Raw genomic sequence first — 27,741 nt, 5'->3', positions numbered from 1 at the left:
ATTTTTCCAGTAAGATGAACAGAAAGATTGAAATGATTTTACAACTAGCTTAAGAGTGGAAATGTGCCATGTCTCTCCTTAATAATCTGTGACCGTTATTTTGAATAACATGATATTTCGTCATACTTTTTATACCTTGGTATAAAAGAAGACTTTTCAGGTATTTAATTTGCTCTATTCGCCAAAATAGAAGATTCCTGTCTGGTTATTCTATCAATTAACAACTTCTCAATACAGAAAATGTATTTTATCACAGTAAATATCAATATTGTTGTATAAAACTGCATTTAGCATGATAGAATATTTTATCCACCTCCTCACTCCCATTAACATGAGTGTGAATCAAGTTTAAATGCAGATCATCATCTAAATAATGTTAAACTTGCTTCTTACAAGGAAGAAAAACGAGTTGTCTCGTCATGTTTGGCAAAAAAAAAAGTTCAAATCTTTTACATACAACATTTGTACAAAATATAAGCCATTGACACCTGCAAACCTAAAATATAATAACTGGCACCAGTTGAACGGTGGATACAGTGAACTGAGGCGTACTGTGGACAGGAAGGGCACTGAGAGTGAAGCTAAAAGTACATGGCGAGGTGGAAAGAGAGGTGTGAAGTAAAAAAAAAAAAAAAAACAGTGATAAACCAGCAGAGATGGAGGGAAAGAGAGAAAAACGCAGCATTTCTTTTGTCACACCGCCTGTGTGTGCTGTCTGTCGAAAGGCCTATTGTTCCCTGTTGGTGTGTTTTGTCACCGTTGCCTATTTCAGCATCTCTGCTTCAAAGGGCTGAACGCTCCCCCCTCTGTTCTCCTAATCCCCCCTCCCACTCACTGACCAGACCACGTACACAGCCGCAGTGGGCATTAAGGTCACTTGTGTTTTTTTCCAGCGACCCCATCCAAGTAAAAGGCAGCTTACGCCACCTTTTTAAATATGAAAGCAGAGAAACATACTGAGGCATCTTAAATGTGACATCTCTGGACTGTTAACTGAAATACTCCCCCCCCAAGACATAAAGCCATAAAGTTAAAACAAAAAATCTAATAAAATAATAAAAAATATTAAGATTTAAAAAGAAGCTAAAAGTCCCAAAAATCTGCATGCGTCTGAGGTATCTGTTGTTTGCATGTTGGAGTCGTCCTCACATGAACACTGACTGTATGACGGACAGTTTGAATCCACACAACCTGCATCCAAAACACTGAACTGTAAAAATTTCTTCGTGACACCATCAGTGAAGTCTGTCTCTACCGAATCAAACGTCTCTGAAACGCTTTGTCCTCGGTGAGGGCGGCGGGTTGACGAAGAGACCGATGAAGCACGGTCTGGCTGAGTGTCAGCGTCGTACGGATGATGATGATGATGATGTGCTGAAGCAGATGAGCGGAGGAAAGCGTAGATCAGGACAGCTGCAGCCAGCTAAGGGTATCCGATCTGTCAGGAAGAGGAAGAAGAGACGCTGTGCTTTTATATGGATTAATATCAATTGATGCATTTGTTGTTATTGACTTGATTGTGTCACTATTTCTTCTATCTGTCCGTCTGTTTTCAAATTTTTGGTCAATAAAGTAAAGAAACAGACTAAAAACTGCATGAGGAGTGACGCTGAGAAGGAGGCAAGTGACAGGAAGCAACAGGGTTTATGGGAAATATGGTCTTTTGAGAAACACCAGCACCAACGACATCACTGGTGTCATTTAAGTCTGAAATCATGTGGCTTATAACCTCATTTGTTTTCAATAATTAATTAAAAATGTCTGGGGAATACTCATTTCTGATTGGCTGGCAGGTGTCCATTAAAATCTTATAAAATGACGCCTCAAACAAAGATCCTGTTTAAACACCATTTTGAAACATTTTACAATATATATATATATAAAATTAAACTGTTGCAGAACATGATCCCAAAAACTTTACCACAACTCCTCCTCACATATTTATAAAACATCATCACCTTACATATGTAGAAGCTATAAAGTGGAAAGAATCCATAACACACGATGACGTAGCTGCTGCAGGAAGAATGCTGATGTTTTGTTCAAAACAAAGAACCCAAAATTATGATTTCAGAGCTTCATCACTTCTCTGCAGTGGATGTTTCTGAGGGACGTTGTTCTAATCAGTTATCTTATTAATCTGTAAGAATACAAGCTGCAGACTCCAACTTCCTGGTCACAAACATTATAAAATGTCTTTTTGTTTGTTTATTGTAAACAAACATACCCTCTCTAGTCCTTACTGTCACCAAACCCTAATAAGTCGAGTGAGTGAAGGACAGAATTAGCTAAAACTTTGTTAATATGAGGCTAAAATGATAAAACATGGAAAACATAGAAAACAAAGTGGCATAAAAATGTAGAGATGTTACATACTGAGCTTCTCTCTTTGTGATGACTTTTCCTGCTGCGAACCTCTCAGCTACCGCAGACACCGCAGGGTCGTAGTTTAGGCTTGCTGCCGCTATGACCTCATCATTCCTATTGGAAAAAAGCATTACATAAACATATCAAAACATACATATTTTAGGATTTTATCCAATATTACATTGAGAATAATATATGTTTTTTATTCTTTGTTTGTTTGTTTAGGACAGTGGCAGTTTTTCTTACTTGATGTACAATGCCAGGAACCTCCTGTCCTCAAAGTTTCCTTTCATTACAATTTCAGTGTATCCCTCCCCATAGCCTGCACACAAACACAACAAACACATGAGTTACATTTGTTGGTGATAAGCCCTGCAATCCAAAATCTGTCAGCGTAGGATTCAGCGCTAATTCAGTAAGTTATTGAGCAGCAGGAGTTTTGGGTGGCGTCATAGACTAGATTACTGGTTAAAGGCCTAGGGGCCCGAGGGCTCAGGGGGCCCCATGCTAAAGAATCTGCGTGAAATGACATTTTTTGTTGAAAGGTCAAAGGGCTCAGTCACATGTAGGGATGTCCTGAGCATGTTTTTGGCTCCTGAGTCCAACATGATTCCCTCCAGAGTGATATAACCTGTATCAAAGGTTTCCTTAGATAGTTTCATATAATATTGCGTACAGAGTCTTATAGTTTAGGTTTAAGATGTGGATCTGTTTGACATGAAGCTTTGGGCAGCGTTTAGACAACCTCTCTTAAGTTTCAGGTGCTCTTTTCTACCAATAGCAGCACTTTAGAGTTATGCTGAACCAGCGAAATATCGCTGACAAAGACGTGAAACAACTGCAAGTGACACGGCTCAGTCTGTGGCGTTCATGGTGACGTTCTGCTTGGTAGAAGCGGAAGCCATATATACTGTATTTCTGTGCCAGGGACCCATTGTTTCATAATCCGTCCCTGGCTGGCAGAGCATTTTAAAATTTGCTCTTTGATTAAAGGTTTACAGTTAGCGAGGTCCCGTTTCCTGTATCTGTATCACATGTGGGGGGGCAGAGTTTGTGTCTAAATAGTGCTGCGACAAATTCAATCATGTGACTATGAAGCCCTCTCGGTGTGGCTGAACTCAGCATTATTATCAATTACAAAGATACGCACAAACAAATATTTATATGTGTGTGTGTGTGTGTGTGTAGTGGGAGGTGCCGACCTGCATATCGGATGGTTTTACCCAGTAGGACGGTCCAGTAGAAAGGAACTGAATTGAGTTCAGTTGGTTTATCCAGCATGTTCAGAGCTGCTATCCTCCCTTAACAACAATAAAAAAAAACCCATTACAGTTCAAATGGAAATACAACTATGCAAGATATTATAGACACAGATATTAAACAGATAATAGATTAAAAAGAATAGATAATAAGGGTTTAGTATCGACTCAGAGCAGTATTTGGTATTTAAATAGTAGTCTGTATATAATATTCATGTTGGAAGTGCTCTACTTTCCCTGAAGTCTGAACCACTGTGACACTAAAAGATTTACATTATATCATAAAAAAGTTGAGTGCTTTCGTATTGTATTGCTTTGTCAAGCAGTTTAGGAGTTTGTGACTACATTTACATTGGTACTACGTTACCATGTGCTTGCGCCATCTGCCAGTGTCCAATGTTGACCAGCCGGTTTTTGGCCATCGCCAGGGGGAAGGTGGCCAGGTCACCTCCACAGAACACCTCGGGGATGTTGGTGCGCATGTACTGCAGAAGAAAGACACAAGGAGACAACTGATAAATCAACGGTGCGGAATATACGGATTAATCTGACGAGGATTTATTAAGAAATGAAGGTCATGGGAATGAGAATGAGATCCAGATGAGCAGCTGAACAGCAGGTTGCTCGCTGACCTTGTCGACTGTCACAAAGTTTTTTGAGTCCATCTGTATTTTACTGCCCCGAAGGAACTCTGAGTTAGGAATGATGCCTGTAGGGAGAGAGGAGCAAGACAGAAGTGGTTGAGCAGATTTTCGACAAATACTGCTGAGCTGTTTTTCTCATCTATCTCATTGTTCTGAAATATGAAATCCATCACGGTTGTTTGTTTGTCATTAAAAAATATGATACAATTACAAAGAAAACTCAAGCTGCTGCAGCAAAATAATAAATGACACTCCAAAGAATCATAAAACAGCGACAGTACTCTTTGTCAGTCAGATGTTATAATAGTGCATGTTTATACAACTATCAATGATAATCAAATATAGTTACTGACTCAACAAATATCTTTAATTTACTATAAAACATTGATAGTAATTGACGATATTTAGTAGTAATAAAGGGAACAATGTCTGCACTGCACTTACCGATACCAACAATCAAAACGTCAGCTGGTATAACTTTTCCACTTTTAAGCGTGACCTCCTTCACCTTGAGGGAGAGAGGACACTAAGAACTGATATTCTTAAGTAAAATATAAATGTATGTATAATATTCAGGTCTGAATGTGTGTATTTTTGTGTATGTTTTCTCACGTTACCTTGCCGTTCACACCTCTGACCTCTGTCACGTTGTCGTTCATGAAGAATCTTATATTTTTCTCCGACAGCATCTGCAGGAACAACAGACAAGTAAATAAAGGATAAAATGAAAGGACCAAAGGATCAAAGTAATGTGAGGATTTAATACAAGACTCTCTCTCTCTTTCTCTCTCTCTCTCTCTCTCTCTCTCTCGCTCACCATCATAGTGACTCTACCGATTTCAGGACCCAGTGTGTTCTGGTACGGCAGCTCGCTGCTGCCGATTACTGTGATACTGGAAGCTTTGTCTATCAAATAAGATGCGACTTCCATGCCTGAAAAAAAAGTCAGCAAAGGTGAAGTAGCGAATATTGAAATGAAAATCAAACAGATTTCAAACCTATAAAAACTACGACTGTATGGAGCCTCAAAACTGACAAAAGGTAGTTAAGTCAAAAATATAACTGTATATATGAATAAATAATACTTAGTTCAACTGTTGAAACTGAGTGTAAAAATAAATATAATTGTATATAAGCACTACGAAAATGTGAAATTTATATGGGGAAAAAAATGTATCAAACTAATGTGGTGGTAAAGGAAGAAGAAATCAATTTTTTTACCATCTAGCTGGAGGTTAAAGGTGAAGTATTAAGCTTTATATTTATTTTTTATGTACTTTCCTTTTAATATTTTATTTACTGATGTATCCAGTTACATTTTTGACTCATCTGTTAACTTTTTACTGCATTTCGTCGCTTTTGGGGCTAAAAGAAATAAAACTAATGAATGAAAACCTAAAATGAAAAACTTTAAATTATTTCCATTGAATTCAAAAATAATATATTTCTTTTCTCTATATTCTTAACTCATAAAACTCTTTATCTGTATTTCAGGATGAAATAAACCATTACAGTAGATCTGCTGTTAATCCTGCACATCTCCAGTCCAGACTAATATAAAAGTAGATGCATCTTTTGCACAAACTGAAAACATTTGTACCAACAAAAGAGGTTCCCACGAGGACGACGTTGCAGCCCAGACAGGCTGAGTGGATTTGCCGGGCGTCCTCTGGTGTCTCCAGCATCCTGACGTTGTCCAGCTTCATGCCAGGAAGATCAAGACCTTTTGCTCTAAAGGACAGACCAGACAAACCAGTTCATAAGCAGTGCAGTGTAGCGCCTCTCCAGCAACGACCACCTCACTTATACAAAGTTAATGTACAGTCATAACATCAACTCTTGTATGTTCTGAACAATCTAACTATCTAGCTAGATGTTAAAGCCCACGTAACCATGTAGGTGTTCATTTTGTTTGTCATGAATTAAATATCTAAATATACACTCCGTAAGTACACAAAAATGCCAAAGTTGGTGTGATAACGTTCCCAGGATGACAAATTCCCACAAAAACAAACTTTGTGAATATGACAAATGGCATATTTTCGGGACATTTTTGGATTTGTGGGCCTCTATAACAAATAATATATTTTATTTCAAAACCAAATTACAAAGCGCTTTAAAGGAAAACAAGAATATGACAGAAATGATTGAGATAAAGAGGTGTTTTGATCCGTAAAGATGACCCAAGTTAATCAAAGGAGTTTAAAGAGACGCAGAAAAAGACCACATGATGCAGAGATGCAGGTTTATACAAATGAGATTTAAATCAGAGAGTATATCCCAAAGTTATAATATGTTGTCTTTTGCTTTTTATATTCACCATTTCCATAAGAATCACACTGCACCAAGTTTATCTGATACATTAATGAATTTTTGCTCTGCACATTTGCACATTTAGGGGTTCTGTTGCCCTGGTTTCGAATGAAATGTTTACACACACATGTTCAGTGTTTGTGTGTGTGTGTGTGTGTGTATGTGTGTGTGTATTTGTCTTCACCTGCAGCCCGTTGAGATGAGGAGCTGATCATAACTCTGGACTGAACCGTCATCAAACGAGACCGTCTTCTTGTCTGTGTCCACAGACAGGGCCTATCAAGACAGCGAGAGTCCGGTTAATCTCACATCATCAGTCATCATGAATCTATCTGCACTCAGCTCCTCATCTGTCCACCAATCAGTCCCAAGACAAGATAAGAACGGTATGTGGCCGGTATTCAAAATTAATTGCATAATATAGTCACAACAGGAGATAAAGGACTCACTTCTTTCCTGAGCCACACCTCGATGTCGTACTGATGGTAAAACTCCATCCTCCTCAGCAGAATACTGTCGCTCTCGACATTCATTACCTGTAAGATGGGTGCAGGGTGTTCGTGTTTAGGTAACAGTGGTCATTTCACACATATTCATGACCGGCCATCATGTAATTTTCTCTGCAGCACCTTGCTGAGTCGGGTTTTGTCATAAGGTAAAAGGTCGTCTCTGGTGACCATGATGATCCTGCCGCTGAAGTTTTCCTGCCGCAGAGTCTCAGCGCAGATCAACGACGCAGCCCCTGTGCTTGCAGAGAGTGAACACACCATCACACTCACTGAGAACACACACCGCCTCGCACCAGAGGCCGTTATACTGCACATAAAACAGTCAAGCCTATAAATTAGCCGTTAATAAAGTGGCACTGTGACACTTTAACAGTAGGGCAAGGCTTGTAAACATAAAAATAATAGCAGCTCTGCTCAACCGATACTTGTAAGTACAGAAATGCATTAATGACAACAACACAAATACACACAGATATACACACATGTGGAGTAGCTCACACTCACCTCCTCCCAGCAGGAGAACAGTGTGAGTGACTCCTGGTACTGCAGCTCCCATATTCTTTATTCTTTTCTCCTGCCGCAGAGTCTGAATCACGTATAAAACACACCATCATCAACACCTCAACAGGAAGATTTAGCAATTATATACAAGTAATAATAATCCAAAATATGAAGGATGTGATGTTTGTCACCTACAGTGTATTTTAAATACAGTATTCCTACATGTAGTTTATATTATTGATTGCTGATAACTATAAGAAATTCAATTTATTTACATTCCAATTTCAGTTTTCTGTTGTTGACTCTTCCAGAGTCACTAAACTTTAGAAACTTATTGAATTTTTTGACTAATATTGGTCTTTAAATCCTTCTACACAGCCACACAGTCCGCTCACTCAGATGTTTTCACTCATTTTTCCTGATTAAACATCTTCTCATGACTCTGTGTGTGTGTGTGTGTATGTGTGTGTGTGTGTGTGTGTGTGTGTGTGTGTGTGTGTGTGTGTGTGTGTACAGATGGTACTGGACAGACATGCCCAACCGTCACTCTCCTGTTTGTTGCAGCTGTGAGACAACGTACATCTTTATCGTATTGTTACAGGGCTTTTTAACAGCAGACATTGTGATCTGAAATGACTCTCTCATTCACTTTACTGCTGTCTATGTAAAGACACTTATTAGTGTGTTCAATAGTTAGATTTCTGACACTTATTGACATATATTGATCAGTGTTGCACGACTATAATGTGAGATTGATTGGACACTACTTTTTTACTCTATTGTTAGAAATTGTGAGGCCACTATAGAGAGCATTCGTTTAATGTCGAGATGAAATGAAAAATGCCTTTTTAACCCTTTTAGATCACATTACTGTTCATATTGTGCATCTATTTAACAATATATGCCAAAAAAATACAAAAAAAATTTCTTTGTATTCTTATATCAAAATCTAATCATGTTTTTTTCCTGTAAAACAAAATATGACGTGTGCTTATGTAGGCTTGAACCAACCAATTTCAACCAATAATATCATGACATCCACCAATCAAATTCCTCCAAACGTTACGTCCCGCCTGTCTGTCCTGTTTCACTCAGAAATACGTCTCGATACGGAAGTTAGATGCTCTCAAAATGACGTTTCATCTGGACTTTAACACTCAGAGTAGACTCCTAAATAGAATGCCGGACTGTAAATATAGGGCACTACATAGTAAATAGGAAGTGATTTCAGACACAGGCTCAGAGTTTGGTGACCACAATGAAATCCCGGCATAGTTAGGCCCAACTCTAATCAACCAGATTAACTGGAAACACCTGTGAGGGTTTACAGACCCTTTAAACCTACTCAGCTCCATACAGTCTGCTCTACCTCAACACTTCAGCTTTTTCACCTGCAGTGCAACAATCTGCTTTCTTGTTGTTTATGGTATTTGTTCTGTCTAGCGCTCTTTCTCATTGCGCTTGTACCTGATCAGCTACTTGAGAATTTGTACCACTTCTCTTTTTGAGTCACTGTCCACTAAGGCTTGATTGTCGTGCCTGCGTCTGCAATGTAAATGTTGGATATCAATAAAATCAAACCTGCACACCTGTTGTTTTTGCACACTGTATGTGCACATTATATGTTATGTCATTTTTTAGTTGTTCTGAAGAGTTTTTATGTGAAAGAGTTGCTAACCCACCTAAATTAATTACATTGATCTGGGTTTCAGGAGAGTTTTAATGACTTCAAGTGAAAAATACTGATGAAAATATTGAATACAAACACAAAATATTTCAGTCAGATATAAATAAATTAGCCATCACAAAAAACATTTGCCACATGCCCTTATTTTCACTTTGAACACTGACACAGAGAACATTTCATGTCACATTTCATGTAGTAAGACAAAAAGCAGCAGCATGACTTTGAGGAGAAGTAACATCAACTGAAAACCAAAAAGGTGAACATACTTACCCTTTTGTTTATAGACACATACACTTTGCTGTTTTGAATTTTGACCTTCAAAAGAGAAAAAGACAAATTAAAATGACAGCAAATGTCAAAAGCAAAATGTCTGCCTGTCTGTCTGTCTGTCTGTCTGCCTGTCTGTCTGCCTGTCTGTCTGCCTGTCTGTCTGTCTGTCTGTCTGTCTGTCTGTATATCTGTCTGTCTGTCTGTCTGTCTGTCTGTCTGTATATCTGTCTGTCTGTCTGTCTGTATATTTGTCTGTATATCTGCCTGTCTGTCTGTCTGCCTGTCTGTCTGTCTGTCTGTCGGTCTGTCTGTCTGTCTGTCTGTCTGTCTGCCTGTCTGTCTGTCTGTCTGCCTGTCTGTCTGTCTGCCTGTCTGTCTGTCTGTCTGTCGGTCTGTCTGTCTGTCTCTCTCTCTGGTTTGTACCTTGTGACAAGGTAAACAGTCCATGCCGGGAAACTCCTCCAGATCTCCTGTTTGGACGTTGAAACAGGCGCCGTGCCACGGGCAGCGCACTCTGTTGCCTGAAATAAACCCTGAACACACACACACACACACACACACACACACACACACACCATCATCATCATCATCATTCACATACTCGTGCTAGTGTTGTTTTACAGTAGAGGCCAAAACAAAGGTGGAGATGATTGAAGAGAAACTATTAAACTGCAGAACATGATTAAAAACTGACATATTTCCATGAAGCTGCCTGAATCACAACAAACAGCTCCGACAGATGAACGTGTGAGTAAACAGACTGAAGGTGTGTTCGTCCTTTTCAATGTACACAAACTCATTCATCAGTTTACCTTTGCTGAGTGGGGCGCCATAGTGTGTACACTGGTTACCGATGGCACTGTATTTGCCCTCGCTGCGTGTCAACAGCACACTGTGATGTCCCACTTCAACCTCCAACATCCTGAGATAACACGCACGCACGCACACAAACACACACACACACACACACACACACACACACACACACACATACACAGGTACTGCAATAAGTTGTACACACAAATACGATTTTCTGTTTTTATATGAAATATTATATCTTTCAAAAAAAGTTTTTACATTGAGTGTGTTTTTGATGGCAGCTTTAATATTTTTAAGTCTGAACATTTGATTGAGTTTTTTTAGTTTCTGTCCGTGAACTATATTTTTTCAAGTTTGTGCATTTATTTCCATGTTTCCACCTTACGTCCACCATTAATTATATACAGTTTTATACAGAAGATGTTGAAGCGTTATTATAGTTTATAAATGATCAGATCATTTTCCCTGGTTCTGTAAAGCCATTAGTGATTTGGGATATCGTGGCTAATTGTCTCAATGTCACATGATTAACCAAATTATCATGCTAATTGCTTTGGTTGTAGCAGCTCCGAGGAAACTGACTGGTCAGAGGTTAAATGTCTTGCTCTCTGACTCTTGTAGATCCTCTGTTTTCTTTACAAATCTCTGAGCACTAAACTTCAGCACACTGTCAAACTGTGAGAAGTCCCTGAGATCTTCATGCCTGTAGAAGTGAGGTCACACTGGTGTCAAAAAAGACAACACCATTTGTCAGGTCCTTCAAACTATGTAACACAATTTTAGTTCCTGGGTAATAAGCATTAATTCCTCATTTTTTTATGCTTAAAAAGTATAGAAAATGTCTGTTATGCCCTTCAAACTTTGCTTTTGTGACCTGGACAATTATATTTTGAAATGTACTTGGCGAATTTGCACATTTTCATTCACATAAAGTCAGAAAAAACAACGTATGAATCAAAATTAACATGTATTTATGCTAACATTATACAACAGTGACAACAAAAGTATCATGTATATGTGAATGAAAATGTGCAAATTCACCTGTTTCCCATTGGAAATAGGTCAATTTCAAAATATCACTTGTCCTGTTCACAAAGCAAAGTCTGAAGGGAACAACAGCCATTTTCTATACTTTTTACGCATAAGCAATTAGGAAATAACAGTGACTACCCAGGAACAAAAAACAAATAAAAATGTTTTACACCGTGAATCACTGTTGGAAGAATAAATCTGTTTTATGTCGTGACAACACTGTGGTTGAAGTTTGGTTTAGGCACAAAAACAACTTGCTTAGGTCATACTTTGAGTTAAATTTAGAAAAACTGATTAAATAACTACTTTGTTAATGTTAGGGGACTTTCGTCACTATGGTTACAATTATAACCACATGGTTAGGGAACTATTGTGGTAACGGCTAACAGAAACCAAGGTTGGCTGGTCGTAGGAAACAGGAAACAAAGAGCGTGGAAAAGTCTCACGTTCTTTGCTCCTGATGGACAAAAGTCATAATTACTGTTAATGTCTACAGGCTTGTGTCTTTCTTCTTTGTACGCTGAGAAAATGAACGTGCTATTTTGTCAAGAAGCTGCTGAAAGTTCGTTCTTGAACTGACCCAAAATACCTTGACTCATGGTCCACTTACTTGCTTTTTCCAGAGGTTTCAACCTCACAATATTCCTTCATACTTGGGTCACGTGACGACAGCTGACAATTGAGCAATCTCCATGACGACTCAACAAACCCTGTCCGCTGAGGAAGACCATGAATTGTGGTTGAAAGCTCTGGAAAAAGCTAGTAAGTGGACCTCATAACTTTTAACGATGCGGCTCTTGTTATGTCAGTGTTGTTGGTCTGTCAGTCAAAGTTAAATGCCTCAACAACAACAACTGGTCTATTGCACGGATAGTCATGGAATTTCATGCAGACATTCATGTCGGCCTCAACAGGAATTGCAACAATTTTCCAAAATCCACTTTTGTCCAGTGGAGCAATGAACAAACACCTGCAGAACTAATGACATTCCCATCAGCCTCAGCTGTACTGTGCTTATTAGCAAATGTTAGCACGCAAACTAAGATGGTGAACATGGTAAATACTATATCTGCTGAACATCAACATCACTATAAGAGCATATTAGCATGCTGAAGTTAGCATTTAGCTCAAATCACCACTGTTTCTAAGTAGAGCCTCACAGCGCTGCTAACATGTCTGATTGGCTGTAGGCTCTTGCTCGTTTGATTAATGGTTCATACACAATTAAAATGCTTTAAATATCAAATAGAGGTGTAAAACAGTTTTTCAGGTTCCACATTGTGAACCAGGAACTTCACAAACTTTTGTTTGTCAGAGGGAGAGAGGGTTGCAGATTACATGTGTGTCTATCATAATGTGCTGAATAAATAAAAACAGGTTTGGGTTGCCAGGTTGTGAAAAGCCCGTTGCCAACATTAACCCCCCCACCCCCTCTTACTGTCCATCCTGCAGGTCTGACTCCAGACACACCACCTCTGTCAGCTCCTCTGAGGTGTCATCTGGATCAGAGTCCGGAAACTCCTGACAGGCTGAACACACACATACACACATGCACACACACACACACACTTGACTTAAAATGCATCAGTTGTTTTTGATTAGACCTGTGAAAATCCTCAACACAGATCAATTACTTTTATTGCAGACATGTGGCAGCTTCACAAAAACTCTATATCTGACCTCCAATAACTATCTGACTGATCAGTTATTCAGACAATAAAGGTCCAAATCGATTACTCACATTGTTTGGTCCCAGACATTTCTCTGATTCACCAATAAAACAAAGATACACAGATCTCCTCCAGAAACATGAAATGTTAGTCAGATGATCCGCTGTCCGTGCTCACAGTTTGCTCTCTTCTCCTCAGCTGGATGATGGGATAAGAGTCCATTTCCACGGCAACAACTTCATCTCCAACCCTCATCCCTTGATCCTGGGAGGCTGTGAAAAGTTGATGATTTGGGTTTGATAAAAAAAAAAAAAAAAAAAAACTGATCACCAGATGAAAAAAAAAAAGTTAGTTTTGGGACTCCGGTGAGTGAACAGTTTGGGAAATGTCTCTGCTCATGTTCAGGCCCGTTGTTCCAGAGAAAGGCGATGGTCCTTTGTGTTTCACAACAGCACTAGCTATAGAGAAAGGCTGACGAGGCAGCAGCCGCCGACACTGAATGGACAGCAGGCGACAAAGGAGGTATTATCACTCATTTAGTGTATATTGTTTCAAGCTTCAAGATTTACAACTGTCCCACAAGGCTTTAAAATGCAAGGAAGTCAAAGATTTATCTAAAAAGAACAAAATGATTCACTTATTAAGTTATAAAAAAAAACCTTGACTTTATTAATTCAGCTTTATTTCATGTGCCATAGTTTCTTTTTACTTCCTTGAAAGGAACTGACATAAAAAAATGTGAATTTATATTAAGATGTGGCTACTTGAAGATGATGTAATGAAGCTAATTACAGAAAACAGAGACAGTGTTGAGTTGCTACACCTACAAATAATTAGAGCCAATTGAATGCTATTTTCACATAGAGACTTTTTTAGCAGGTCAGCTGAAAATGCAAAAAAAAGAAAAATATCTACATGCAACCATATACCATACCATACCATACCGTACCGTACCGTACCGTACCGTACCATTCAACACTTGTGTAAGTTTCTCATAATAAATAACAAAAAATGAATGTTCATTTGGGTTTAAATAGAAGTCTTGTCAAGATAAATACATTTGGAAATCAACAGCTGCTTTTAAATGCAACACATCTAACTTTAATAACTGATTCAGAATTTATACCAAAATACATAATTACAAGAAACGTCCTGTTAAGTGTTACCTTAATTTATTTACGTTTTAATTTAAAGGTTTTATTAAGTTGTCCAAACACACAGTGAATCATAACAGAACGTGTAACAACAGGACAAAAATCTGGACACATAAAGAAGTCTTCTTGTCCTCTTGATGGTTATTAGTCCTATTATTAGGCTATTAACCACCAAATTCAGGTTTTCTCTTGCTCCTCCCGTGATGGAGAACAATCCAGCACTGACAAACTCTGGAGAACGACAGGAATCATGAAAAACTGTAAACAGTTGTAACCAAAGTAAATAAGTTGGTTTAATTGGGGCTTTGACAGAAATTTACTCTTCTCCAACATGTTAAATAACACGCTGATATTCAAACACTTGATTATTATATTATTAATTATATTATTAATTACTATTAATTATGATATCAGTTCAGAAGTAAAAGGTAAAATGCAGATGAATTGCTGGATGATAGTAAATGAAGATTTCATGTTGTCATGTCTGAGATGTTGTAATGTGTTCAGGAAGAAAAACATCAAGGTAAAAAAACAGAATCAACACACTGTTTTCTTGCTCCCACAAAAAGTAGTTTTCTACTGTTGCCGTGAAATATTTCAACAGTCACTGATCTTCATCAAAGTAAAACATTTCCACAAGCACCACAAAAAATAAATAAATGATTACTGTCAGTTTTTAACGTTCATGTGTGCTTTTAGTTTAATGAATTAATGTTCTTTGTCCATTTATCGATCGAAATATCTCAACAACTATTGGATGGATTGTCAAGAAATTTGCTACAACCGTTCAAGTCCTCCTCAGGATTAAACTGTGAATATTTTTAGTAATTCTTAATTATGAATAATAACTTCTCATCTAGCAACATCATCAGCTCAACATTTTGATTTGTACCACCACTCAGGTTAAATACCTGCAAAACGAAGGACATTCTCATCATCCTCAGTTGTACTTTATGATTTGTGTCAGTCAGCAAGCTGCTAAACACTCTGATGTTAGCAATTAGCCCAAAGCACAACTGTAGACTCTTAGTTTTAATATTTTTTTCTTTTCTTTTCTTTTTGTTTCCATTCTTTTTTTTAAATTTAATTTTCAGGCTTAATCATCATTGTTAATCCTATTGCTTTGTTTTCCAGTCGTTGTTGTTGTGGAAATGTTTTCATTGTTGCTCAAGAACCACACAGAGACATAAAGAAAGCATTAAACATTGTTACTTGTTGAAGCAGTTGAAGACACTGTGCAAGCCATCACACCATCAATAACAATTATACAAATATCCAAACACAAAAACACAAAACAAAAATATAATCATCTTGTACTTTTGGAGAGAAAGCATGTTGTTCAGTTGACCCTTTCTCTAAAGATTGTGAACCCAAACCAGACAGCTTTATATCTCTCCAGAAGCAAAACTAAAAACAGTCAGGTCTCCTATATGGACACTTCCACAAACTGACAAGGTCATATGATCTAACAGAGACCTCATGGTCAATCAATAACTTCAAACATGGGCATCCTTCAACTTTAGCTTGTCTAGGTACCTCACGGTCCACACAGTCTCTAAAACAGCAGGCTTAAGACTCTCTAGCTTAAGCCTGCTTAAGCCTGCTCTCTAGCTAACCCCAGAGGCCAGCAAGCAACCCTCAGATAGAAACGAGTTCAAGACTTCAACTAGAGTAGGATTCCTTCACCAACATGTATACCAGAATGACAATGACAACAAACATTGACCCCTTAGTTTGAAAACAACATTTGTAACATACAGAAAACAATGTGTGGATTTTTTTGCCTAGGATCAATCATGCTGTTATGTCAAGTCATGTCAACTTGTGGCCGAGACCCCTTCACCTGTTATCAGTGATTAGTTTATCACCACACGTGAGTGGAGGTGTATGTGTGTTAGAGGGCAGGGGTTGCAGATATTATACAGCATGTTTAAGAGAGTTTCTTTTTCCCTCTCAAAGAATATTTCAGCTGACTCTCTCCCGGCTGAAATGTGCACTGAACGCAGCAGCAGCACATGGGATTTGAAGTGAATTCAGGACACCAGCCTCTGTGATAGATCTAGTCATGGATTTGAGGTCAACACTTCTGGTCATTGGAGGATCCACGTGCTCTTTTAAACTGCTAAACACGATTGTCAGATCCCTGCCAACACCAGAGCCGGCACGCCAGAAAGCCTGGAAGTGGAGGAATATCAGCACGTCTTTAGTGCACAGCTCGCTGACAGGAGCGTGGGCTGTTTTATGGTACGTAAAGATACAGTAATCAGGGCTGGAACTGTCATTTATTTTCACTTCATATCATCTTCACTCTCCCCGTGGTCTCCTTCTCACCATGCAGTTTCTACCTTGAGCCCCGGATGTTGGAGGACCTGATCTCCTCTCACTCCGTACTCTCCCACAGCCTTGTAGCTGTGTCTTCAGGTGACACCAACATGCACAGAAAAATCACATTTACACTTGGAATGACATGGGATCAGCAGACGGATTTCTTTTTAATTTCACCTTATTTTAAATAGTGAAATTGAAATAATAATAATTTCTTTACAGTTTGGATCTATAAGGTTTTTACAACAAATGACTTCCAGAAGAACACTTTGCTTACAACACCAAATTATATACTGATACATCTAAAGAAAAGTGTGGAAATGTCTTCCACCAAAATTGATTCCTGTAAGATAATTAAGGGTTTGAGAAACTTTAGCCAAACCAGTGAAATTTATTTTATTTCAGCAGTGTTTCACTATTATTATATCTTTCATTTCATGATGTTTTGTGTATGCATGTGTCAATATTCATGTGTACATGTGTAAATTCATGCTTCCTCAAATCCTTTCTCCTCCAGGTTATTTCATCCATGACTTCTTGGACCTTGTCTTGAATCAATCATTTAAACGGTCCTGGGAGGTGCTTCTTCACCACTCTGTGGTAATAAATTCTACGTTTTGTGTGTGTTTGTGTGCTACACATGTGCACAGTACAGTGGCTGAGAGAGCTCAACGCACTGCAACTTCAGAAAACATGCATACAACACAAGCAAATGAAGAGAGCGTCTTTACCACTTTGACGACACATTTGGTGTATTTATGAAAAAAGCTGCAAATTAAATTTTATATTTCGAATAAAAAATACAATGACATTGAGAAATACATTCACAAATTTTGCAACACATGCATAGCATAAAGAAATGTATTAAGAAATGTATTATTTTATTAGTTTATTTATTAGTCCAAAATCATTGGAGATACTGGCCACATTTAGCATTAGCCTTTCATTACATAATTACTAGTGTGTGTTTGTCAGTTTTTAGCATCACCTGGAAACTTCTGTTTTGTTGTGTAAAACTTGCAACAGTTCTGTATTTGCTTTCATTTTCTCTATTTTCCTGCACATATCTTTTATACATATGTGCTGTCAAATTGTGTTTTTTTTCTTTGAGTGAGGTCTGTATTGTCAAAGTGGTCAAAAGATGTTTTCTTCATTTGCTTGTATTATATACGGAAGCCAAGAGGAGCCATGCTTCCGTATATAACAGATTAATGCTGTTATCTGGAGATCACAAGTAAAATATTTCAATACATCCAAAAAATGAGCTTTGTCATCTCAAGATAGGGAGATAATCAACCCATTATCATGAGTCATCTTTGTCGTTTCCTCTTATTACTCATAATGTTTATCGGAGATCAGGAGTATGCCACCATGCCAGCATGCATAGATGGCGTCTTGACAACTATTGCAACTGATTTAAGCTGTAAATGTCAGATCAAGGAGCACCCATTATTATTAACAGCACCTTTATAAATGACATTTGTGTCACGGCCAAATGGCAGGTTGATTAACTCCTGGCTTTAATATGATGGGATGTTTCATGTAGGAGAAGTACCAAACAAAACCTTTCAAGCATTTTCATTTTATTAGACTTAATGAGAGAAAGGAAAGTGGGGTGGAGAGAGAGAGTAAGAGCCAACATGTGACAGATTTGAACCCATGTCCTTAAGGCTTCTTGTGCTTGATCTAAATAGTTGAACTATCAGACATGGAGAGGAGAAGACAGAAATGAACAAATGAGAATGAGCTCCAACTGTGATAAATCTCATGATGAATTGTCTCACTATCTCAAGAAATCGGCCTTTTGTTTTCTCAAGATAACAAGGTAAATTAACTTGGGATCTCGAGATTACAGCATTAAAAAAACATGGCCGCTCTCAGCTTCCGTAGTTATGTCTATTAGTATGTGTTATTTTAAGTTGCAGTGTGTTGTGCTGTGCATGTTTGTATGTTAAAGAAATACTGTAGATCACCAGGGAACAAATCATATCTTAAACTTTAGAATAATTCTGTAAATAGTGTTTTTATTTTTTTTTTTGGAATTATTTCACACTTCACACTTTATGTAAAACAAAGAAAAGCCAAAACAATACAAGTATGGACAATGTGTTGCAGCAGATTATAGATTTTAGTCTGCAAGTTTAAAAAGATGCTCCAAAGCGCCTCACTTTGACCAGACTCTGGCTAACATTATTTTGTTTTGTCCATCATGAAGATGTATTCTTTCCCAAGCCAGCTAAATAATCTAAGTTCAAAGGTCCACTTAACAAAGTAGTTTTAGTTGCCAAAACAACAAAAAACACCTCTGCTGGTGTTTGTTTATTGAACTCTGTATGTTGCAGAGAGGCAGTAGAGGTCATGACCTCATTCACCTCCGGCAGGGCAACACATCACTGCCTCAGTATGACTTCAGGGTCACAGCATTGTAAAATATAAGACATGTTTTCATGTTCTTTTTGTGAATGTTTGCTTGTAGCTGAGCTGATGAGTCTCTACATGCAGTTGCTGATTTGACAGGAGAGGCAGTAAAACATTTACCTTTTTGAATGGAGGCCAGGCTTCCTGATCCTGATCTGTTTCATCACAGTTCAAGGTTTGCTTGTTTCAAGTGCAATGTGGAAGTTTTATTTGTCTCAGTACAACTTTTTAATTCCTCCATTCAAACTCTTCCCTCAGGTGCTCTCGTGCTTCAGTTTGGCTGTGACGTCCCGCCGTTATTTGGGCTTCGCTGTGGTGTCTCTGCTGGTTGAGATCAACTCTGTTTTCCTTCATATCAGACAGCTTCTCCTCCTGTCAGGAAAAAGGAACAGGCCGGGGACTGAAAGTACAACCCCCCGCCCCTCTGTGACCTACCGCATGACCAGCTGGCTCAACCTGGGAACGTAGGTGGCGACGGAGTTATTCTCCAAATGGAAGTTTGAGAAAAGTCACATGTAAAAATCCACAGTGAAAGTGTTTATTGGACAAGAAGGTCCTCATATGTGAGCATATAAAAGTTCCTATAATACTATTTCAAATGTGAACATGATGTATGTGTAGTTATTTATTAGGTGAAACATCTCTTCACAAGTGAGAGTTACATTGTATGTTCATGTCATGTATGATGGAGGCGAAGACATGATTTTAATGTTGTGTTATGTGTTACTGTCTGTCCTGATTTTCTTACATCACGGACCACGTTTGAAACAAGTGTTCTCACTTTTACACGTTGTCCCTTGGATTCATTGTCTTCTATATCCATAAAATCAATCAATCATCAATCAATCAATGATTTATTAATAAATCTTTCCTCAATCTGCCTAAATAAGCTGCTGGCTCATCCAGAAGACATTCATTATAATCATATATTATAAAGATATTCAAATGTTGTTTCTATTTTGATAATTGATTAATCACTTTTGATTCATTTCTAAGAAAAAAATGCTAAAATTCTCTGATTCCAGCTTCTTAAATGTGAATAATTTCTGGTTCCTTTAGTCCTCCATTATAGTAAGTTGAATATCTGTGGGTCGTGAACTGATGGTTGGGACAAAACAAGACATTTTAGGTTGAATTTTTGACTGTGATCAACGGTTGACGTTTTTCACCATTTTTTGACATTGTACAAACCAAAAAACTAGGTTAATTCATTAATCGAGGAAATAATCGGCAAATTAAGCAATAATTAAAATAATCATTAGTTGCAGTTAGATTGATACTACTAATATGTTATGTATGTTTAATATGAAGCTTGAGCCAGGAGGGCAATTAGCTTAGCTTAGCATAAAGACTAGAAACAGGGAGAAACAGCTAGCCTGGCTCTGCCAACCAACCAGCACCTCTTAAGCTCACTAACTAATATGTTGTATCTTGTTTGTTTAATTCGTACAAAAAACAAAGCTTAAAAGCAGAAAGTTGTGTTTTTACGTGGGAATATGTGCCGGACTATGTTTTTGCTAGCAGTGACTTCTGGAGTCTTGTCGTCATGGTGAAGTTGCCAGGCAACTGCTGCATTCTACTTTATTACTTTCATTATTTAGCCTATACAAAAGCATTTTAGTTTAAAAAAAATGTGTTTTTCAGGAATAAATGTCTGAAAATGGAGATCTTTTATATATTATATCTTATATTGGCAGACTTGGCTGACTTTCTGTCTTTCCTGCAGGTTTGCAGTGTTTCGTGTCTATACAGTGGGTTGGATGATCCGCTGGCTGGCAGGTCACAGTGACCATATACCTCGCTACGCCCTGCTGATGGGGACAGCAGGTCTGAGCCTCATCTCCATCATGAACACGGTGCTTCTCTACAGACTGGTTAGAGCAGACATCCTCTAAAACACACACAACACCAGCAGAGACCACTAGAGGGAGGCAGCGATGTGTTTCTACTGGTGAAATATGACTCCACTGATTCTGTTTTCTACCTCATGGGACCAGGACTGACAAACATTGTGATTTATTCTCTCAATTTATTCATCTTTTGGTGATTGTGAGGCAAAGACTAACAAAAAGTTGACATTTTTAGGGGCATCAGGTTGGACATAAAAAGAATCACACACCAGCAGCTTTGAGCTCCAGTATAAGGGCCTCCTTTCTATAAACTGTGTAAGATAATGTTATCTACAGGGTTAAACATTTGGGTTTTTTTATTTAACACTGGCCATTTAATAACATCTTGTCAGTTAATAACATAACTTCACTGTTTTGTGAAATAAAGAGTCCTCACAGGATCTAAGAAGTTGGATCATAAAACTTTCCTGATGTCTTTGCATTGGCTACCAATTCAAGCGAGAGCTAAATTACTTATAAGGCTTTAAAAGGATTGGCTCCTTTGTATGTCTCCAGCCTTATTATTCCATATACTCCATCACGTCTTTTGCATTCTCTTCATGCTTATTCCTCGATTTAACAAAAAAATTAGGGAGGCGAGTTCTGTTGAGAGTCTCAAATCCAGGCTGAAAACACATATTTTCTCTGTATATTATGACCTTTACATCATGATCCTCCTCTGCTGGAACATGTTAACCAGAGTGGGACCTTTGCAGTGTGTGTTGGTTTTGACTTCTTCTCTAATACGCGGCAGGAGAACCCGATCTGTTCTGGACTCTCTCTCATAGTAGGGACACGTCTTCAGGTGCTCCGACATGGACGGATCATCTCGGAAGCACCAAGTGTCCACAGGAGAGAACAAGGTGCTGAACTGCCAGACCTGAAGTCACAGAGAGAGAGAGACATAACTGAATACTGTACACACTAAAAATCAATAGAGTCAACATAGCATCAACACAATACTGGGTTAATATGCCCCAGAGAGCCGGACGAGGGGTTATGACCCCGTTTTAGTTTATTTTTTATTTGACTGTTGGGTTATTTACACAAACTAAAGCTGGTTATAATACACTATTTTTGAATTTATTGATTCTTAATAACTCGTGTATCTGTTGAGTGTCATATGCACATTGTTTCGTAGAAGAAACAATACATTTGTGACAGGTTTTAGCTGATGCTTGTTGTCTATAACAGGGTCAAAATAACAGATTGGGATAAGTTAACCCAGTTAGTGCTATATTGACCCAAACTGGTTAAAATTTTAGCCCAGTGATTTTTAGTGTCATTTTAGTGTGATTTTTAGTAGTGTATTGTATTCTCACTTTAATTTTGACCCTCTGATATATATTAATTATCACTTTCTCTTTAATATACATGACATACTTTAATAATTTGTGCCCCAAAAAACTGAAGTACTGCAGGTTTAAACCTCTCAGATGTTGTGGATGACAATACAAATATATTAATTTCATCAACTGTAAATGATCCACTTTCATTACTCATAAATTCTTCTGACAGACACAGTGGTACTTAGCTTACCTTCTGCTTCACCTTCCACTTGGCTCCTCCGTGTGAGTAGGTCTTCCTCTCCCATTGGAGGGTGACCATCCCTCTCTCCTGCAGCAGCGTGGAGCACACCTCCCTCATGAGCTGGGACACCAGAGCCAGCTGGGACAGGGACAGACTGTCCAGGAAACTGGCCATGTGGCACAGCACCTCATAGGGTAGCGAGCTCAGAGCGTCCAGCCCTCCTCCTCCTGCCCGACCTCCTCTCCTCCTCCGGGTGGTGGAGGTGTCTGTTGAGCTCCCGGATGGTTGCGAGTCATCACTCACAGACACCTGTGTGCTGGGATGCAGCCTAAAGCAGCCCAGGTCCTCGCTGGAAGCAAAGTTGAAACTTTTTGTCTTTAAAGGAGCATTACTGCAATTTATCTGCAGGAGCTTAATGGGCTTGTTGATTAATACCAGGGAATCAATAATGAGGCTAATTTGCCTGGTGCTGAGACTTATTGGCTTTTAAATTTTAATTTCTGGCCCAGGCTTCACCATCAGGCCAGTTTCTCGATACTCCACCTGTTTTCACTTCTGAGAGCTCTGTAATGCAGGCAGAGTCCCTGCTTTGTTTACAAAATGACAAATATCAAAAGTTGTAGATTACTGGATACAACTTTAAAGTGATAAAGAAAATGAAAGCTGCTATAATCAATTTTTTTTGAAACAACAAACAATCACATGACCAAGTGTAATGTGAAAGGGGTCGCTGGTAGTGACCAAGCAGCATACAGACAACGTTAGTGACTAGCTGGTGAGCATGGTGCAACATTTAGCAGCTAAAGATATTTCCTTCAGGGGTTGATGGACAGCAAAAAAAGAGATAAAAGGAGAGTCAACATTGAATTTAAATTCATTGGGTGGCCAGAAACACAACTCAAAATGAATGCTAATGTTTCTCCATATCTGCTGGATCTTAAATACACGACTGTTTGCTAACATGTTCACCATATTAACTTTATATGGTCATAATACAGTATGACAGTATTGTTTCCTCTGGCCCCAAGTGGACAAAAGATTCAGTTATTACAGGTTTGAAGGCACTGTGTGTAGTGATTATTACATCTTATTAATATTTTAAAGTTTTTCATAAGTTTGTATGAAATACTGTGGAAACTACTTATAGTGAACATGGTTACAGTGATCAACGGCTTATATGGATCAAAAAGCTCGAGACAGGATCATTCCTATACAAATGCTGTTTGGATAATTTGTTTATAGTAATCAAGTAGTCCACTTACAGTGTTCATTTTGGGTCTTTTCATACATTTAAAATTACAATAATTTCATGTTTTTTTACTTTATTCCCATGATACACATATCATATGTACTTAGCGGCTGCAGCACCATTATTGCCTCGCAGTAACCTGTCTGCCTCCGGCTGGTTACCTGAGGTTGGTGCTGCGTGCACATTGAAATCATGATGGGAAAAAGAAAATCATTTTCTCTCAATAAAAATCGTAGTCTTCTCTAACATTATGACAAACTGCTTAAAACAAGCCAACGAGATGCAGCAACAGAACTTGGTGTTCCTCGTTATAGTCTACTCACACAATCAGAAACAGTCATGGCTGCTAGTGATGGATGATTGAGTTAGTCATCCGCGTATAGTGATCAATTTGACCCGGACAGACGTGATCACTATAAGCAGTTTCCACTGTATAAGACAATCCTAATGTCCCCAGGTCAGGTCATTGTAAGTCTGACCCAGGGCTGCCGACCGCAAAAGTTTTTCAAATTCCACATATAGGGGCTTTTATGACATATAATCTCAATATCATCAGGGATTATTTCTGCCCTCTGATTATCCATCAAATGTCCCTTTCTCACAGCTGAAGCCCCACTTGTTCATACTCTCTCACATTTTCCTTTAACTCACCCATATTATCTTGCTAAGAAACATAAAACCATATGCATAAGAACCACAAAATAAATAAAGATGAACTATGAGTTTTATCTCACTTGTAGGTGACGGTGGCTTCATGTGTGGAGGGCTTGAACCTCCTCTGGCTGTAGGTGCATCCCAGATACGCCAGCGGGCATCTCTGCTCGAACCATCCATTCACACACATCTGGATGTCACTGTGGATGTTCCTGCATAACAGAGTATGTATATGGATGAATCAGAAACTTTTTGATCAAAAATAGAAACTTTTTTTAGCTCGTTTGGCCCAATATAATCATTCAAACATCAAGAAGAGCATACTATAGTGACCTGAGTGATGTAGTTTTAATTGGTAGCATTTGTTTTAATCTACTTGCCATGCCAGATGGGTGGAGTTTAGTGCTTTAGGAAAATTCAGATTGTGTTAATAAATTCCAACCTAATTTTAAAAAAAACCCAATAATAATATAAACATATCTTTTTTGTACTTTTCTTAAATTATTTAACTTTCCTGTAAATGTAATATCATCTAAATGGCTTTGATTGTATTTTTATGGCTGTCCTGATCTAGTATGATCTTAAAAACAAATGATTATTGATATTTGAACATTTTATAGGACCCATGATTGATTTGATTTTCTGAAAACTTTGCAGAAAGTAGAATTTTAGGGACTAAATTTGAATTTGTACCTCCCATTCAGCAGGTACATCATGCAGGTAAGATGTTAAAAATACAGATATGCAATTATAAAGAACAGAATCTGACTGAAAAAAGAAACCCCACTTATAATGTTTGGCATATTCTCTGCGCTGGAAGGTGTGTCCACAGAGGAAGGTGAAGGCGGAGCTGGCCTTGTGGTGTCGGCTTGTGACGCCCTCCACCTGCAGCTGGAGGTGCATCTCCAGTGGTTTTCCATCAGTTAGGTCAGCCAGCGATGTGTCTCTCCGGAAAGGAGCAGACAGGAAGCTGTAGGTCTGCGTGCCTTCATCTATTAACAGACCATCAGTGCAGATGCTCTCTGCGATAAGATGACCCCTTTGCTCCTTCTCCAGGGAGCACAGCAGAGACGCCTGAGGAGCAAATCAAATGCATCATATGATAATTATTCAGTATATATATATTCAGTTTGTGCTCAACTTTATGAAGTGATTATTAACAGTGAACATGGAGTCATGAAGATATTAAACAACCAAGATGATACTGAAACCCTCTGAGCAAGTAATTTAGTCTTTTTCTTAATACAAATGAAAATTGGGGTGTTTTATTTTAAATCGGGCTGCAAATAATAATTATAATTTAATTGTTGGTTGTGAAAAATGTGAAAAAAGCCTATCACAATTCCTAGATCACAATGTGAGGTCGCTTGCTTAATATGGGTGGGATAAAGGAAAATGTGAGAGAGTATTAACAAGTGGGGCTTTTGTTCGACCAAAATAAAAAATATTTGCTTGTTCCAGCCTCTCAGATGTGAAGATTTGCTGCATATCTCTGTTTTATGGTATTGTAAACAGAACATTGGCCCAAGTGATAAATTGATTAAAAAATGTATTGTCTTTCTTGTTTAATTGATTAATCAACTGATCATTTCTGCACATTTGAAATATCGTGAATTTGTCAAGAAAACCCAGTACTGCAAATAAGCAGATATGACATTAAAAAACCAAAACATCTTCAACTGGAGGATGAATTTCTTCCTCTCACCTGAACTTCCTCCCAGACTGGCATCTCCTCTGGTGCCACCCCTATGTCGCTGGTGTCCACAGCCTTGCTCACTCTCTTGTAGTAACTAGGGTTGCGGATGCGGACCTGCCTGGCAGAGTAGGAGCATGGGATTTTAAAGGTACGAACAGTGATGATCTTCATCGGTTCCACATGTCCGTACACAAAATTCTTCTTCTTCCTCTTCAGATTGCTGGCTGATGCGCCGCTCACCTGTTGGCAGGTGTTTGATGCTGTGGCACCCATACAGGTATCTGCTGTCTCTGTATCTTCCTCCGTCAGAGTGCCCAGGCCTTTACCCCTCCCTTTAGCCGGTTTCTGGCCTCTGCCCGCCACAGATGCTCCTCCGGCCTCCCTGCAGCCACCCATCTCCATAGTGAACATGCGCTCCCAGGCGTTATAGTTTTCTAACAGCTCAGTGTTCACCCCAGAGCCCCTGGCAATAGCCTCTCTCTCCTCCTGGGTTAGCTCCCGCTCAACTTCAATCTCAACCTCATCCTCATCCTCATCCTCATCCTTGTTTACATAAGGACTGCTGACGCTATACGTGTTAGGCGACACCCAGGTATGACCACTAGCTGCCTTTGCAGCTGCCCTCTCTTCTGCCTCTTTCTTCAAGGCGGCCTTTCTCTGCTTCTCCTTCTCCTTCTTCCTCTCCTTCTCTTTCCTTTCTTCTTCTTCCTCCTCCTCCTTCACACTCTGCATCAGCTCAGGGAACAGTTTCTTCATCTTCATGGAGTGAAAAAGGCGGTCCTGGTCTTTTAGAGCCATGGCCAGATCCAGACATCCCCCCTGCTCTTTTTCCTTGAGCAGGTTTTCATGCAGCTCTGTGTTTGGACAAGAATGGGCGTCGTTGGCTGGCCAGCGGTTCCACTCCATGGAGCAACACACCACACTGGCCGGACACACCTGGAGGTGGGCTGCCTGTGAGGAGCGGGTCAGGTGGAGCGGGCAGCCGTACTCAGCGTTGAGGCAGGGCACCCTGACATTGGGGCAGAGCAGCAGGTGATCCTCCTCTTTGCACAGGTGGAAGACAGCTCCACAGAGCAGGCGGCAGGGGACGACCGAACAGCACACAGAGACCTCCACCCGAGCCCTGCAGCGCCGGCTGTAGCAGGAGTCACAGTGGACATGTTGTCGTACCCTGGGGGCTCGAGAACGATGACTCTGATTGGGTTAAGAGAGGAAAAAAAGGAAAATAAAGGAAAAGAGTCAAGTCAAGAAAAGTCACTAAATGTAAATCAGCACCTTTTTAGATTTTAAACTTCAGATTTTGTGAAATCATAGAGTATTAAAACACATTTGTTTGTTGTTATTAAGTTTTTGTCTGCGTTGTCAGCTATATTTATTAGTAGCACAATTTGATCTTACAGTTGTACAATACAATCATACCATCCTTCAGATCCTCTGGAACCAGTTTTATTATCTGAAGCTGTAAATTCAGTCAGTCCTGTAAACAGAGAACAGACTATAAAGCTCCAAGTCACACAGTACAATCATCCTGAAAAAACACATCTACAAACTTAACCAAAAACACTGCATGTAAACAGACAATGTCACTATACCAGCGGCAGAGTCCTGTGGCAATAGAGTCAATGAGAACAATGAATTACAGACTGTAGCCTACCGCTGTATGAGCTGGGAAGGAGAGAAACACGCTCCTTGCACTCTGTCTTGTGCTTTAAAGACCAAGTGTCTGAGCTATGTCTGTGTTATAAATAGAGCCAA

At 39.0% G+C, this 27,741-nt stretch overlaps 3 protein-coding genes across 5 annotated transcripts; 1 reads left to right on the top strand and 2 right to left on the bottom strand.

Annotated features, from left to right (window-relative positions):
- Window positions 1-303: 303 nt before the first annotated feature.
- On the bottom strand, window positions 304-12,960 carry aifm5 (apoptosis inducing factor mitochondria associated 5). Its single transcript, XM_067608351.1, has 18 exons — window positions 12,840-12,960; window positions 10,363-10,472; window positions 9,974-10,083; window positions 9,551-9,595; window positions 7,597-7,678; window positions 7,213-7,325; window positions 7,033-7,119; window positions 6,768-6,859; window positions 5,871-6,001; window positions 5,088-5,203; window positions 4,888-4,959; window positions 4,715-4,778; window positions 4,259-4,335; window positions 3,994-4,111; window positions 3,570-3,668; window positions 2,614-2,689; window positions 2,377-2,481; window positions 304-1,438 (listed from the first exon to the last, which is right to left on the bottom strand). The coding sequence occupies exons 1-18, from the start codon at window positions 12,950-12,952 to the stop codon at window positions 1,405-1,407; spliced, it is 1,644 nt and encodes a 547-aa protein (XP_067464452.1). The 5' UTR covers window positions 12,953-12,960; the 3' UTR covers window positions 304-1,404.
- A 28-nt stretch (window positions 12,961-12,988) lies between these two features.
- On the top strand, window positions 12,989-21,367 carry LOC137195755 (TLC domain-containing protein 2-like). Of its 2 annotated transcripts, none has more exons than XM_067608350.1 (7): window positions 12,989-13,352; window positions 13,477-13,593; window positions 16,185-16,469; window positions 16,564-16,646; window positions 17,068-17,150; window positions 19,227-19,432; window positions 20,695-21,367. In XM_067608350.1, the coding sequence occupies exons 3-7, from the start codon at window positions 16,291-16,293 to the stop codon at window positions 20,861-20,863; spliced, it is 720 nt and encodes a 239-aa protein (XP_067464451.1). In that variant the 5' UTR covers window positions 12,989-13,352; window positions 13,477-13,593; window positions 16,185-16,290; the 3' UTR covers window positions 20,864-21,367. The 2 variants fall into 2 exon arrangements, with proteins under 2 accessions (XP_067464451.1, XP_067464450.1); XM_067608349.1 differs by having other exon boundaries at window positions 12,989-13,365.
- LOC137195754 (F-box only protein 40-like) lies at window positions 20,984-27,706 on the bottom strand. Of its 2 annotated transcripts, none has more exons than XM_067608346.1 (7): window positions 27,641-27,706; window positions 27,406-27,463; window positions 25,996-27,180; window positions 25,078-25,364; window positions 24,371-24,502; window positions 22,397-22,736; window positions 20,984-21,737 (listed from the first exon to the last, which is right to left on the bottom strand). In XM_067608346.1, exons 2-7 carry the CDS (start codon window positions 27,406-27,408, stop codon window positions 21,519-21,521), a joined length of 2,166 nt encoding a protein of 721 aa, XP_067464447.1. In that variant the 5' UTR covers window positions 27,409-27,463; window positions 27,641-27,706; the 3' UTR covers window positions 20,984-21,518. The 2 variants fall into 2 exon arrangements, with proteins under 2 accessions (XP_067464447.1, XP_067464448.1); XM_067608347.1 differs by lacking the exon at window positions 27,641-27,706 and adding an exon at window positions 27,579-27,598.
- Window positions 27,707-27,741: the final 35 nt, after the last annotated feature.

This window comes from Thunnus thynnus, chromosome 13, assembly GCF_963924715.1.
Source record: "Thunnus thynnus chromosome 13, fThuThy2.1, whole genome shotgun sequence".
Classification (NCBI taxonomy): Eukaryota; Metazoa; Chordata; class Actinopteri; order Scombriformes; family Scombridae; genus Thunnus; species Thunnus thynnus.
The sequence above is the reverse complement of the archived record's forward strand: the minus strand, read 5'-3'. Positions and strand labels throughout refer to the sequence as shown.

Coding starts and splice junctions, on each gene's coding strand:
- aifm5 (XM_067608351.1), bottom strand. CDS start 12,952: ATGTGTGTATGTGTGTGTTCAGCCTGTCAGGAGTTTCCGGACTCTGAT. Junction 5,204..5,870: donor CGTGGGAACCTCTTTTGTTG/GTACAAATGTTT, acceptor CTTTTTTTTCAG/GCATGGAAGTCGCATCTTAT. Junction 4,779..4,887: donor TCAGAGGTGTGAACGGCAAG/GTAACGTGAGAA, acceptor CTCTCCCTCAAG/GTGAAGGAGGTCACGCTTAA.
- LOC137195755 (XM_067608350.1), top strand. CDS start 16,291: ATGGATTTGAGGTCAACACTTCTGGTCATTGGAGGATCCACGTGCTCT. Junction 16,470..16,563: donor GGAGCGTGGGCTGTTTTATG/GTACGTAAAGAT, acceptor CTCACCATGCAG/TTTCTACCTTGAGCCCCGGA. Junction 17,151..19,226: donor TGCTTCTTCACCACTCTGTG/GTAATAAATTCT, acceptor CTCTTCCCTCAG/GTGCTCTCGTGCTTCAGTTT.
- LOC137195754 (XM_067608346.1), bottom strand. Junction 25,365..25,995: donor CAGTCTGGGAGGAAGTTCAG/GTGAGAGGAAGA, acceptor TTTGCTCCTCAG/GCGTCTCTGCTGTGCTCCCT. Junction 21,738..22,396: donor AGTGGAAGGTGAAGCAGAAG/GTAAGCTAAGTA, acceptor CTGTGACTTCAG/GTCTGGCAGTTCAGCACCTT.